The sequence below is a fragment of the Acipenser ruthenus genome, chromosome 26, assembly GCF_902713425.1.
Source record: "Acipenser ruthenus chromosome 26, fAciRut3.2 maternal haplotype, whole genome shotgun sequence".
NCBI lineage: Eukaryota > Metazoa > Chordata > Actinopteri > Acipenseriformes > Acipenseridae > Acipenser > Acipenser ruthenus.
The window spans coordinates 5,815,903-5,831,793 of NC_081214.1; the positions used below are offsets into that span (position 1 = coordinate 5,815,903).

At 40.4% G+C, this 15,891-nt stretch overlaps 1 protein-coding gene across 2 annotated transcripts in view; it reads right to left on the minus strand.

Moving 5' to 3' along the window:
- The window catches only part of LOC117430868 (dehydrogenase/reductase SDR family member 11), a 38,900-nt gene that overhangs the window by 1,832 nt on the left and 21,177 nt on the right, over window positions 1–15,891 (minus strand). The window contains exons 3-7 of one of the 2 annotated variants that reach the window (XM_034051414.3): window positions 10,184–10,278; window positions 5,657–5,786; window positions 4,969–5,061; window positions 2,985–3,050; window positions 1,088–2,802 (exon numbers count right to left, since the gene is read on the minus strand). In XM_034051414.3, the coding sequence (XP_033907305.1) occupies window positions 2,761–2,802; window positions 2,985–3,050; window positions 4,969–5,061; window positions 5,657–5,786; window positions 10,184–10,278 (426 nt within the window). In that variant the 3' untranslated portion in view covers window positions 1,088–2,760. Of the gene's footprint in view, window positions 1–1,087; window positions 2,803–2,984; window positions 3,051–4,968; window positions 5,062–5,656; window positions 5,787–10,183; window positions 10,279–15,891 lie in introns of those variants that run through there. The other variant, XM_034051416.3, reaches the window with a different exon arrangement.

Consider the following 15,891-nt stretch of genomic DNA (forward strand, 5'->3'; position numbering starts at 1 on the left):
TCGTTTGGCCTAATTGCAGCTAGTCTTTTGGAAGCGAGTCTGAACTAAACCACCACACAAAAGTGATCAGGTACCAAAACTTGTCATCTACAGGATAGCATTGACTTCTACATGCACATCACAAAAAAAACCATACATTGCCGATTTGATGAATGTTAACAGATTTTTGCCAGTTCTTGGGTGTGTTTGATTGAGTAGCGTCACATGAGGCAAGTAGCACTGTGCATTTTTATTGAATCCAGCTCCTTTTGTCCTAGGATTGGGGATCCCCAATGAAAGCTAATGGCACAGAGATACCCCTTGTCATAGGATATGATCTATAACACAGGACTCCAGGTAACAGCAATCGGAATAATCCGTTGTTAAAACAACGTTGCACCTGCTATCTGTGCTTTACATCAAGTGACATTATCAGGTGGTGTAAAATACATTGCATGAATTCTGTTGGCTGCTAGAGAAGCCACTTTAACAATACTGTACTGCTACAGCAATAGGGTTTATCCACACACACTGCTCTCTGGGAATATACAGACCATTCATTTGTCACTCACTTTTCATACCCATGTCAAGTGCCATGATACTGCTATTTTAAGATGCCACAAAACGTAGGTCATGTTTTTTTTTTTTTGGAAATGCATACATTGATTCAGCACCCATAGTGAAAAATGTTACAAGATAAATCATGTCGTCAACTTCATTCGCAATACATTTCACCCTTGAACATGACAAACGCGCGATCCCTTGTTTTAACATATGCTAATATTTTTTTCCCTAGTTTTATATTCCATGACCGTAATGTTTTGTACATATATCGGCAGGTGATTCTGCTACAGTCATCAAGATTTATGAAAAAGAATGTCCGTACCAAGTTTAATCAGTGTTGAATACAATTATACAAGTGTGACTTCCATATGGGCAACAGAAATTGCGGAGTATGTATGTGTCTGTGTGTATAAACATGTACTGTATGCACGCATGAATGTGAGTGTATGTTGTTATGTATTTTCATCTCTAAAACAAACCAAGTTGAACAAAAACAGAAGATGTTCCAAAAAAAAGGAAAAAACTTGAGACAACAGGACAAAGCAGCAATTAAAAAATGTATTAATAATTATCATCATCATTACAATCCACAATTAAACAAAAAGTAGTACTTTTAATCATACAGTTGCCCATATGTGGGTTAGAAACAGTGACTAAATGAAAAGTTAGTATTGTGCTAACTGTCCAAACTGAATTAAAATGCAAGTCCATTATTATAAATTTTTGAATGGATGATTTACTACGGAGAAAAGGCAGGGGTTTAATAAACGTCTCTTCCTTTAATATTCAAGTTTATGAGCTGCATGAGACTATGGGGCACACTTTACACTTTCATACCGATTTCTTACAGGAGTATCAACCAGAGCGGTAGAATCAAATTTCTAACTTCTTTTTGTTTTCTATTGTATGTTGTCTACAATCATTCTAAGGATCTGGGTTCTGCTTCTCCAATATTGAGTTGACATGTTCTCTCTAAATCTGCCTTTACCTGGCTTTGAGCAGCATAGAGCTTGTCTGGCGAACCCTAACTCCCAGGATTGAACAAGCTTCCTCGTTCCATTCTAATCATGTGACAATCTGGCGAACCCTAACTCCCAGGATTGAACAAGCTTCCTCGTTCCATTCTAATCATGTGACAATGTGACCTTTCAACTGTGCCAGTCCCAGCTACTTTACATTTATACAGACAAAGATCAGCTGGAATGAGGACGTCTATTCATTCCCACCACTCTGGGCTCTCTAGTTCGAAGCCAGGTAAAGGCCGTTTTTTTTAAAAATAACGATAACAATATGGATATAACAGGACCCCAAATCCCTCAGAATGATTGCCGACAGCATAGAAAAGTAAGAGAAATGGTATTTGAAGCCCTTGACTCTTAAAACTGGCATTATTTGGGGTCCCAGTGTCTCCACTTGTAAAGGCGTTGACTCGCCTCACTGTATCACTCTTTGAAAGGACTAGAGCCCATACTGCACACAGCGGCAAATTCAATTTTAGAGTTTTAGATTTTACAAGCATTTCTATTCAGAGTGCCTTTGTTTAAATATTGAGCTTCATCTTTCATCTCGCTCACATCTCCTTCAATAAGGCAATACAAATGTAATGTTTGAGCAGCAAACCCTCGGAGAGTTAATGTGGCTCTGAAGCCATTAGTGTTTAATCGGCATTACGTTTTAAAAAGCAACACTGTAGGTAACCTATGCTGATCATAAACAAAAAGGAAAAGAATATTTATTAAACCCCTTCATTGATTTTATCAATACCATTAAGGAATAACCCACATCTAACAACACAGAAGGTCTAATATATGTCAAAGTTTTATGAACAATCAGTTTCATATAAGATATTATTTCATAAACTAAAAAAAACACACACCACACACACACACTTGTGTGCTTTACGGTTGTAATCGTTGCTGTCATAGCAACCGTGTATCACTCAGGAGCAGCAGCGAAACAATTTGTTTAAAAATTAAAACAAGGCTGAAAATACACCAAATTTGACATGTTCGATTCCAGCAGCATATCAGAATTACACTGTAGTGTTACGTCCTTTCCTTTCTTAAATCAGAGGGGCGATGAGCCACCTTCCAAGACTCCCAGAGAAAGGGCTTGCATCTCCCAAACGTGATCATAGGTTTTGTCCAGTAGAGGTCGCTGGGGAGTAACCTATACTGCTGGCTCTTCCTGCCGTTCCAGCTGCTTCCTCCTCTGTTGCTAGGACACCTGCTCTGTAGGTCTCAACTGAATGTCTCCAATCTAGATGTTACAAATAAAAAAAAAAAAGGCTGTGCTTCGCAACTGTGACATTCCACAACTTTTGAAAGCTCCTCACCACAACTAAACATGTCCAACGCACATATTTCAAGCATTTCTTTATTTTTTTATTTTTATTTTTTATAAACAGTTTGCTGTTGATTCAAAGAGACACAGCTACTTACCTGCACATGTGGCGGTGCGCTAAGGACATATGTGATGGCACTGGCTATATCTTCTCCTTTTAAACACTGAGAAACACAGAACAAAGAAAGAAAGTCAGTATCTCGTCAAAGTGTCTTAGCAGAAGGACAGCACTACTGCAGGCAAAGCCATGGACCGCTACACTAAGTTCTTGTTGGAGTGCATGTTTGACATGCATGTTTTTGACACTGGTTAAGTGCTTGAGAAAAGTCTGAACCGTTTAACACTGAGCTAATGATTAACCGTTCAAACTCTGGACAATTAACAACCCCAATCTGCTAGGCCACACTGCACTTTTGGGATCGAAGTTTAGCTCTGATTATTACACCATGTACTCTGAAAAGCGGTTAAACAAGACAGCTTTCAGAATTACGTTGACTGGTATTTGTCGAGTTCAGTTTTGGGGAGGATTTGGGGAGGTAATATACAGGACTGCTGACTAGTTAACAAAACTGTTTAACTTCAGAGTGATACTGTGGCGGAGTGTCCCGCCCCTATTTATTATTATTTGTATTTTTGTTTGCGGCGCGGGTAAAAGCGCCGCGTCTTTTATTATAATTTAAAAACCCCGTGAGGATGCATGGCTGATCAGCTACTGATTACTTAAATAGCTGACAGTCATGCATCCTTACCAAACGCGTGCAGACTCTGGCCGGGGGATAATAAGATAATTACCAACTAGTTAATCCCTCGGCCAGAGTATATAAACCTGCAGCTCTCTGCACTTGATGTTGGGGTGTTGGAGTAGAGAGTACGGGGAGCGGAGAGAAGGAATAATATTTAAAAAACAATTGCTAATACGTGCTGGATAATCCAGCACGGCACTTACTTGTTTGTTTATTTATTCGTTTGGCCCTCGTGCCCTTTTGTTTGTATTTTGTTTAAATATTTTGTTTGTTTGTTATTAAATACGCTGAGTGCTTTTGCACTCAGTTTCACCCGCCCATCCACTGTTTGGAGTCAGTTACTTCCTGGTCCGTGACGTCATCCATCCCACCGCTGCCACCATATGTGACAGTCTGGCTTGCAGTGGTGTGGTGGATGACGTCACGGACCAGGAAGTAACTGACTCCAAACAGTGGATGGGCGGGTGAAACTGAGTGCAAAAGCACTCAGCGTATTTAATAACAAACAAACAAAATATTTAAACAAAATACAAACAAAAGGGCACGAGGGCCAAACGAATAAATAAACAAACAAGTAAGTGCCGTGCTGGATTATCCAGCACGTATTAGCAATTGTTTTTTAAATATTATTCCTTCTCTCCGCTCCCCGTACTCTCTACTCCAACACCCCAACATCAAGTGCAGAGAGCTGCAGGTTTATATACTCTGGCCGAGGGATTAACTAGTTGGTAATTATCTTATTATCCCCCGGCCAGAGTCTGCACGCGTTTGGTAAGGATGCATGACTGTCAGCTATTTAAGTAATCAGTAGCTGATCAGCCATGCATCCTCACGGGGTTTTTAAATTATAATAAAAGACGCGGCGCTTTTACCCGCGCCGCAAACAAAAATACAAATAATAATAAATAGGGGCGGGACACTCCGCCACAGATACTCATTTAGTTTAGTAAATTAACTGCAGTGTTAGGTTTTAACAAGCGCTGATCAAACTGAATGTAGTGAATATCCATATTTATGGAGATATAAAATATATATATATATATATATATATATATATATATATATATATATATATATATATATATATATATATATAAAGGGCATCACCAAAATGTTGTTCTAAAATGTGCTTTAAAAGACTGTGGTTTGGTAGCAATGGCTGTCTATACAGTTAGTAATAGACAAGCATGTGCATTGCAGACACTGGTTCACAGCACTTGAACTGCGCTGTACTTGCACTGCCCTTCACACACTCCAGTTCTGGATTAGCTGTTTCCTATCAGAAGGAAGCACAAGGGCGATATTTTTGCACAAAGCTGGTTCAGACTTCATTCCTCACCCTAATGCTCTCGTATGTAGCAGCAGCTTTCTCTGGGTCATTGTTGTGCAGTCGAAAAGCAAACTCTGTTTCCACCAGTCCAGGGGATATACACTGAACAAAGAGGAAGAGGAGACTTAGTGTGGAGTATCCCAGGAGACAGCAATAAAGCAAGGGTCTGTACTCATTGTACACACGCGGACATGCTCCCAGTATCTCTGACTGCCTACGAATACTGGAATCTGGGTGTCACTATTCTCTGTGAATAAAAAATACCTTGCATGCAACGGCCTTGTAAGAGAGTTAGGACCTGTTTTCTGTTGCAGTAAGTTTTCATACTGATCTGAAATTCTCATAGCCACCTTCTTAAACTATACTGTATTTCCAACTCCTTATTAGTTCATATTTGTCAGTGCATCATTCGACAAATGCAATGAAATGTAGTGAAATCATCAAAGGCTCACCACTGTTTATTAAATATAATACAGTATGTATTTATCTGCATACTAACAAGAGATGATGCTTAGAGGTTGACTTGAGCATCTTATAGCCCGCTGCGTTAAGCCACAGCTGACTAATTTAACAGTACCTGGAATCCCACAGGGTGCCTGGCCGGTTAGGGGTAATCTCAGGATAAGCACGCCTAGGAGGCTGATGCAATCCAAGAAGACTCCCCCGTGCTGCCAGAAGGTTTTTCATTAATTCTTACCGTGGCTCTTATATGAGTTTTGGCTTCTCGGAGCTCCTGGCGGATTCCCTCTGTCAGTGCCGTCACAGCAAACTTGGAGGCGCAGTAGAAGTGCACAGCAGCTTGGGGAACTACCCTGTGGCCACTCATGCTGAAACCGGGACCAAAAACAACAGCAGACTGTCAAAAACACAGAGGAATTCATGCCAGAAACAGAGCTGCGAAAACAAAATCTCAAAGAAATATACATACCTAAAAGAACTACAGGATGGGTAATTAAGAGAATTATCCGTGGGTTATGAGATGGTTTGTGGGTTGAAATCAGTGTTTATTGGAAATGGAAATGAAAGAAAGTAAAACAAAAGTCCATGCGTCTTCTTAAAAAAAATGAAATAAAAATCATCGTCCTCCATTCACCTCAGAAATGAAACAGCCTCCAGTTTTTGTGGTTGTCTTCTGTGTGGATGTTATTAGCTGCCTTACAAAGTCATGCGGTGCCACATGCAAACTGAACCATGCCTACAGATAAACACCGCACCAGGCATTAGAAAATGGTTTAATTATAAACACGGGTGGATTTAGTTGCAGTTTGGTGAAAGAAGCCTAAAAGTGCTATATATTCTGGCTGTAAACCTATATTTCATAGAAGAAACCCTTTCATTTAAGTAGATGGTTCATTACTGTTTAAATTATTGTACGTTTTCAAATACATGTTTTAGCATTTATGCTAGTCTTTAGATTTCACTTCAGTGGTGTACAACAACTCAGTACACTATAATTAGGGCTTGAAGTTTTCAGTTTTTCAGTCACTTGTTTTTACCTTTATATCCTGACTGAGCCTGATTCCCATTCTGTTTTATTTCAAACAGATGTGACAAATTACATTAATCGCTGTTCCTAATTGCATTTCATTCTTGCAGTCGCCTAGTTTATCGTTGTGCTTTTGTTATTTTCACTCATTTAGTTGTCCCAACAGATTTTCTTTTCAGCATAAAATACCCAGTATGGAGTGTACACTAATTGCAAATCCATCCTTGATTTGTAGCGAAGAAAAAATTAATCTTAAACCCAGTTTTTAACTAATAGTTTTCTCTTCATTTGGATGCAGAGACAGCTTACCAACAACTAATTAACATTTAAAAAAGGGCGGTAGAGCATTGGAAAATAAAAACCGAAAAGTTCAAGCCCTAACTATCATGTATTCCAAAAATCTCTTAACAAAACAGAGCAATTGTTGGTTCAACATTTAGTAAAATATAATAGTGTTTAAAATTTTTATTTTAGTTTTCTGTTTACAGTACTAGTTTTTAGGGACATATTACAGTATTTAATTATGTCCGATATTTTGAAAAGAGACCAGGTATTTTTAATATAAACATGGACATCTCTCATCATCAGCACTAAAGATATGACCCTGACTAATGTCTTTAGCTGGAAAGGCTCTGTCTTATTCACATGGATCCCAATGTGCTTGAATTACCAAAGCCTTACACAACAGGAAATTTGATCATCAGAAAAAAAAACAGAAGTAAATTGCAAAATCTAAAATGTAAGAACATGGGCAGATAAGATAAAATGAAACCAGTGACCACCAAAAGATGACGATCGTGGTCCTTGGTCATATTGCCCTCTGATTTAGCAAAGTGATCTCAGGAAAGGACTAGTTAAGATTCAAAAGAACACGCAGTGATCCAACATTCTCCCCACTTGTACCACAAATCTCTGGTAGCAAATCTCCAGCCCTTCAAAAACATCACACTGCCTCAGTTTTGTGTTGAACAAGAACAGTGGTGGTGAGGGACTCACATATAGACAGAATCCTGTCGCAGTAAGACACAGATTTACTACAGACACTTAGAGCTGGCAAATCGTGTCTGTTTTCCAATTGATTTGACCAAAACAATGATGGCGTGCAGCCAGCAGCTAGAATCCAAGCATGTTCACCAGCCCTGCATTATAAACCCTACGACCAGGGGAATCCCAGCATGTTCACCAGCCCTGCATTATAAACCCTGCGACCAGGGGAATCCCAGCATGTTCACCAGCCCTGCATTAGAAACCCTACAACCAGGGGAATCCCAGCATGTTCACCAGCCCTGCATTATAAACCCTACGACCAGGGGAATCCCAGCATGTTCACCAGCCCTGCATTATAAACCCTGCGACCAGGGGAATCCCAGCATGTTCACCAGCCTTGCATTATAAACCCTACGACCAGGGGTGAAATTCTCAACAAAAAAGTGCAGGTTCTCGTATGCACAGCCGGGTGTAAACATTTTAAAAATGGAGACAATTTGAGTGAACAATTACTTTAAAGATGTATACATATTGGTACACGATACATTTATAAATACAAAATAAGCCTTAAAAAATAACTTATCAATTATAACCAATTCACCATAAACAAAGAAGCTGAAAATACTGAAAGCTTTGTACCCTCTGCTTGTATCACTCAGTCATGTACTGTAATATAACACTTAAATGACAAGCATTAAGAAATATTACACTATGCAATAACTGCTGTAGAGATGGAGTTTTGTTTCAAGACACCCTAAAAAGGGATGATGTTATAAAAAATGGTATAAAAAAAAAAACTGTGCTATGAAAAAATGATACAAAAGTGGTCTAAGTCAAATAATGCACAATAGGGGCTAAAATGCCGCTCAAATGTATTATGTAACAGACACTACTACTACTAATGGCCATTTTAATCTCCATTAGTATCTCTGAAATCATCCCCATACTTTCCAGACCCTGGGTACTCACCTACAACAGGACCTGGCCATGCTACAATAATAGCCTTGGATTAGAACATATATCCCTGTTTCTCTTATTTATTTTGTACTTACTTTACAATAATATATTCTGTGTGCTTCTCTGTTGTGTTTCTGTGTAGATGAAGCACCATGATCTATTCAGGCAGAAACAGTGTAAAAGTAGACTTTTTATTTTATCCCTGGTATTGTGGTAGACAGAAGTATGACCATGGTTCTGGGGTGTGGGGAGACCGTTAGTAAACTTCACCGGCCTCAACTCTTGAAGAAATATTTTAGCTGCAGCTGATAAAATTGTTAGGAGATCTAAGTGGCGCGTGAAAGCGATGCCCTAGAGAAAGGCTATTCCCTCAACTCTCACCGTTTATCAAATGGAAGAAATTGATTCCGTCACAAATGAGTGAACATCCAATTAGTTTCACGACTCAGAGCATCATCTTTACAACTGGATTTGATTTAGTGTCGCAGGCTATTTATCCACATAGTTAAATTCTGTTTCATTGCTGGTGTCTAGAATTACAGAGAAATTGATCAAATCCTAGGTCCATCACACCCAGCTACAGATTAGTATTAACACCATTAGGAGCACAATGAGAAGCAATGCAGTGTCCCCTCTAACTGAAATGAGCATGTGGGTGTGCATGTGTATTCTTAGATCCTTATGTTAAGAAGTCCCCATCTGGAAAATAACCTCATTAAAAGTGCATCAAACGTTTACCTAGATTTACATAGAGTTAACGACCATACAGTAAATAGAATAGAACGAGTCGCTGTATTGTAAGTGCAGACGGATGAATGTACTAAATAGGCACCAAGGAGTTTTTGGGACACTGCAGAGAATATAGAGATATAGAATTCTTCTTCGTGCAGTTTATGGACATGTCAGATGTTGGTTACCATAGACTATATTCTCTTGCTTTCCTTACAGGTTAAAAACTGACAGTAAAAATAGTAACCCATTAGTAATCCATTCCATTAACACAATGGATTTTGCATTAATAGGTGAGCTAACTGCTCCACTGAATAATGTGTTTGAACTATATAGGAGGCTGTGTGTCCAGTGGTTAAAGAAACACACTTGTACCCAGGAGGTCCCCGCTTCATATCCCGGCTCAGCCACTGACTCACTGTGTGACCCTGAGCAAATCACTTCACCTCCTTGTGCTCCGTCTTTTGGGTGAGATGCTGTTGTAAGTGACTCTGCAGCTGATGCATAGTTCACACACCCTAGTCTTTCTAAGTCGCTTTGGATAAAGGCGTCTGCTAAATAAACTAATAATAATAATAATAATAATAATAATAATAATAATAATAATAATAATAATAATAATAATAACAACTATTTAAAGATTTAAAGACTGAGCTGTTTTGGATGTGCATCATTGAAACAATGCGCTGAAACAGCTTTATTGGACAGCCATCCTCCATTGCCACTGAATACCTATAGCAGACTAGGAATATCAAAATATAACCACCCCAGCGCAACCACAATGCCGATTTCTACATGGGTTGAACTCCTCACATAGCTATTTATGAAAAGTCACCCCTTGTGACTGGATCACCATTAAGCCCACTCTCTTAGCCCCCTTCTATTGAGAGACAGTCAAGCGACCGTAATGAATTCGGTGATAGAGATGATTCAGCTCACTTCAACTATGGCACAAACAAGGCAAAGGCATGCAAGGGTAACATGATCAGCAACAATCAGTCATTAGGATTCATTAGCAGGTGGGTGGATGATGCAGTAGGCGACTCAGTGGCCTGACACCCCTACCTATTAATGTTAATGATATGGCCATCGTCGATATTCCTCTCCTTCATTGATTGGTAAGCCTCCCGGGTGCAGATGGACAGGGCGAGGACATTCACCTGAAACACAGAACAAAGAGCACTGTGAACGACACCTTTCAGAGACGCATAGTGCTGTTTTAATATTGCAAAGTAATGAAACCCAAAGATAAAAGGATCCTGAATGTCTTTTTAAATACTAATGTACAGTAATTTGTAACCTGTAATTCGTCTGGGACAGTCATTTTCTGGTTAACACTCAATAAATAACTACATAAATCAATGCAATGGTACTGGACTAAAGGGCAACAATAGCCCAAAGGCAGCTACAATGGGGTGACCCTCCCATTGGTAGGATGGTAGCAACAATGGGTTAATCAAGGCGTTGAAGACTATGGAAGTATAAGGAGACAAAAATGAATGTCTACTTTACTGTACATTTCAACGTGGTGGGATTCTCCAGTGCTAAATCATTGTCAAGTGATGACGTTTTGGAAATCAGGCTCATTTTGCTATGCAGTTCTAATGGCATCCCTGCTGCACAGCCAGCGATCCCCATCTCAAAACTGCCTGTCCTTGAGAGCAGCTTCTTTGGGCCTGTCTGTGTGCTACTCTCAGTAATCCCCCCAGGTCTTTGAACAACGTGACTGCGCCATTAAATTGACTCCCCTGCTGAGGAGATCTGCACTTACTGGAAATAAGTGTAACAATTTGAACTTTCTGGTAGACAGCATTATTAAGACAGTGTGTGTGCACGCTGCAGGGTGAGTGATAATTACCAGCAATGTCCTGCCATTAAAACAGGCTTCATAATAGTTACTGGCTGACTAGATCCAGCTCTGTCTGACACCTGAGTGATGAGAAACATGATGGACAGCACAGGATAACATTCTCATTTGAAGCCGAGGTCCCAAAGGCACCATTTTCAGGGCTCCTCTTGTCATTGTGTAGTGGAAGTTGTCACAATATTGACAGAGCTCAGTGTTTCTTGTGAAAGTTACACTGCCTTGCACAGAGAGCATTGGGGGAGTCCAATATCAACAGAGCTGATATTGGATTCCCCCAATGTTTCAATGTTAAAGTTGCTTTAAGATTGAAATTCTTCGAAGTAAGGTCACCTAGTGATCGGCTTTAATAAAATGCATGAAACCTTACCGTGGTTTCTGTACAGCAACATTCCTGGGTTGTTGGAGCTTTTCAGTTTCCATCGAGCAGTTTTAAAATGCAACCGGCAGTGCCCGCTGGGTTTGTGCATGCAAAGAATATGAACTTCAGTTACCCTTTAATCCTCACTGAGGGTGCCAAGGCATTTCCCTCACACAAAACCGTACTGTCCTGCTGTATAAATCCATCCCAGAGGCCTTCTGCAAGGGCCCTGAATCTTCCCTAACAAGGCTCAGTCTTAATTCAAGTTGTCAAGTGAACAACTGGCCGAGTCCCCATTACAAGAAGCGTCTCTTTAATGGAAATGAGTAACGGGTTATAGGAATCCTGTGCGAACACGTGCATTTATAAGGTCTGAAGGACTGGGCCTCCCTACTGCTAGCTCTTAGCAATATGAGCACTGGAGTCATTTACAGTATCACACACATGCAGTATCAGGGATGAGGAAGGGGGTAGTGATATTCATATACAGTAATCTTAATACAGACTGGCCTTACTACTGAAGGGGCATTTCATTTCAATTTCTTGTAACAAATGAACAGTACCATAGGATTTTCATTTATTTGACCAGCCAACATTTTATTGAACAGTTGATCCATTTTGATAAATGTACGTTTTTAGTTTCTAATTATTATTATTTTTTGCTCAAATTCAAATGCGCAAAGGAGTTACATCTGTTTTGTTCAGATTGTTTAAAAACGAGTTGAAACCTGATTAAAAAAAACTGGAAATCTGTCCCTATCTCCTCTTCACTCTCTCACAGCTGCTCTTGTATACAGATATTAAAATCGGCAAAAAGATTAGCAGCTATTATCAGAACTGCTCCTGCCAAGCCTTCTATCAAGTTCTATCCATCATATCCTGTAGCCCCAATCTCAACTCTCAATCTCCTTATCAAATGTACATGGGGTGGAAAAAAAAAACAGAAACACCTGCCATAACACTGTCAATATGTTGCATGCTGATTTCTTTTTTTAATTTAGTGTGTCAAATTATTAATTCTCCCAATCTGGAATGCCCAATGGCTTTTCCCCTCACCGCAGCAATTCCCCACATGGCTGAGGAGACCTGAAGGTTTAGTGGGCGTCCTCTGATCCCACAACCAAGCCAACTTCCTCTTTAACCCACGAACTCGAGAGCAAACGTCAGCTAGCTACCGACTGCTAGAGGACAAAGGCCAGCTCTGCATGTGTCCCTTTTTGAGCTCACTGGACGCCTGGCCAACAGGGTTCGCTGTAGCGCGATGAGACAAACAGTCCCTGCTGGTTTTGCATCCCTAACCCACGGGAGCGCCAGAGTCAATGTGATGTTCCTTTCGGCACCCCCAGTGAGTCCAAACCATGCACTGTCAAACTGACAGCTTGTGGTGTGACTCCCACAGTGCAGCGATTTGTCATTTTTGGTTTTCTGATGCTTTTATTTAGAGCACGAAACCTGATCGCAGGCTGTCCGTGCCCATGGGCCCAGCTCAACAGTGATTTTATACAATGATGGCTCTGGGGTTACATTAATTGTTTCGAGGACAGATCTCAAACCCCTGTGCACTAGAGCGGACATTTTGATAAGAGATTTGAAACAAACTGTGACAGGGTACGTTATTTAAACAGTTGTAGCAACACGTGGGGACGTGGAACGCTATATTTTTTGGAACCCCGCTACTTACTCTTTAACACAGACTCATCATCCCCAAACACAACACGCAGTTTCTGAGGACGACCAATGGGAACCACATCTAACAAGCTGGAGGTTAAGGGGTTAAATACAGAATTGGAACCAAACATGCTATCATTTTGGATTGTAATGGTCAGATAAAAAAAAAAATGGCTGGAGTTTTTACAAAAGGTTCAGCAGCTTTCAGTAGATTTGATTTCTGTAAGCAGCTCTGAAAAGCAAAACAAGCCTGGGAGCCTAGCAACATGGATAATAAGGTCCTACTGGCTGTCTTTTCAGTGCGTGTTTCCTTCTGTGGCAGTAGAGCGAACATGAAATGTGTGAGTGAAGTTTCTACTTTGTCCTTGACCTAGATCACTTTCTGTAAATGATATACTTTGAATGTTCCTCGAGTTCTAACCTGGAAGTTAGGGTGTCAAACATATTGCCAAAAAAAAAAAAAAAAGAAAAAACATTCTTCAAAGTCCTCAATAAGCTCAGCCACAGCTTCCTAAACAAAAATAAACAAACAAGAGCAGTCCGAAGCAGGTTAATATCAGATCCTACAGCATGCCACAGCACCAGGCAGACAGGTTCAAGCTAAAAACCATTGCATATGAGGAAAACAAGGTCAATGTGCAGATTAGGCTACTAAGAATACTTCAGTACATATTCCTCCCCGGTATCCATGGCAACAGAAGGTCTACAGAAAAAATGCATCGCTGAAGTGATGTGCTTTTAAGAAGTTCAATGGAACTGGAGTGATGAATCAGACGCTGTGTAAAAACACCTTATTGTGTGTGAACAATAGCTCTGCACAAGGGGTCCTCCCTGCTCTATTACTCCTCACTCTTTCATTTTAGATCATTAGCAACAAACCGAGGGGTTTGCAATTACTTCGATTACAAAAGACATAAAGCACCACAGCGTTTACTCCAGTCTTTAATTGACTCCTATTTTTTGGAAAATATTTGTTCATTTTTACAAAAATAGAACCAAAACAATTAAGTAATATTAAACCAAGTTATTTTAAGCACTCAAGGTGTTTGTTTCTCATTTTGTAACTTTTCCACGATTTATTTCTCATTTCAAAAAATAGGGGTAATTAAAGCCTGGAAAACTAGGGCCCAAAGCATTGTTTTCAGATACTGTGTTAGGGGGAGCGCAATTGTTGGGACAAACACAGAGAAATACCTGCCATCGCACTATCATTGAAATGCAGGACTGCACTGATTCAAGGTGACAAGTCTCCATGGGGTAAACTTCTTTTGGAGGGATATTTGGCAAGGATTGCAGCCTTGAATACATAGAGGGATGTTTCATATGAAACATCACTTAGTTTAGGAAGCACCTTCCAACTGATCTCCTGCTATCATGTTAAGTTTGGGATTTGCAGCTTTAAATTCAGCCTTGTGAGGAACAGCCAGTTTTTTTGTTTGGTTGGAATGAGCCCAAAGTATCAGACAGCTTTGGTGTAGGGATTCAGTTTGTCTTCCTTTCCTGTCATACTGTAGCTGGCTTTCTGTCTGTGTGATTTGGCTGTCTTTATCCTCTCTTTCTTGGTATTTTGCACTAAATTGTTTTCTTGGCAGTGGCAAGGACATTTAATCTGCATAGCCATTTTCTTCAAATTAATCAAAATAGCATCTAGACTACCAGTCACCCAAACAGCAACTGTTTTAAAGCAGGAAACATCAGTCCTGACAAACAGCTATTCTAGTGTGAAAGCCCAAGAGTACAGCAGATTAGCATGACCTGGGGAGCGAGGGGACTGCAGTGGTTAGAGAGAAAAGAGTTTTCATAGTGGAAGAAACGGTTGCCGCATTGTTCATGTTTGGGTGATGCTCGCTGAAGGAATTGTCAGTTTCAGCAAACAAGGTAATAAAATAAAATGAAGAAAAATCAATGCACGGAAGGGCTAACAGCGATCTCATGAGTTTACAGTCATTAAACACAGAGCTATTATTTACTCCGTTTGCATCAGTGCGTTTTTGTCGGACACTGCACTCAAGAACGTGCCCAGAATACTACTACAACTGCAGGAGAAGCGTGGGCAGACCGGAGCACGCCACTTAACTAAAGGACAGGCGATAAAGTGCATTTCATTTGCTGTGTCACAGTCCATTTATCCCTCTCCTTTTGACACCAGCCTGCTTTTATCTGACTGATGCACAGTGAACCTGAAGAAGTTCCTACTAGTTGTGGGAGTGGGTTAATGCAAGCGCTTTTCATCTCTGGAGGCTCAGGTTTGAGTCCTGCATGCTGTAGTTCACAAAAGGGCATGGCTGGTGTCAACTTGGGTGTGAAGGCAGTCTTCTCCAGGGGCTCTTTCAGTAAAGGCACTACAGCTGGGAGTGCAGAGCGAGTGATACCGTCAGACCGTGCTGTGCGCTCACTCAACCTGCCCCTGAGAATGCTTGCAGAGGGAGTGGAGAGTAATCATTGGAACAGTGTGCTGATGGGGAACGGTTGAAAGGTGTTGAGAACAGGTTTGAAGCAGTGGAAACGCAGCTCAGGAATGTTGTCCCTTCAGAGCAGGCATGCTTGTGGGCCCATGTGGGGTAGCTTACATTGCCACTGCTTGTGCAATACCTCTGTTTACAACATTTAGTTCCTACATTTTTCTTAAACTACACCAGAAACATCAACAGATTAGCTACAGTCTTTGCCAGCTGGAGTCTGATTAGATGTCATCTTCAAAATCCTTCCAAGCTCTAAAATGTGAGACATCAAGAAACTGAAAAGCAACAAAACCCTTGACGAATGCAATGACACATCCGAGTTAATTAATGACTGACTTGAGACTGCCACATGCCTGGGACCATTATTAGCAGAACATATTAACTAAAGCAGACAAGCTTCCTCTTGAAATCAGGTTTT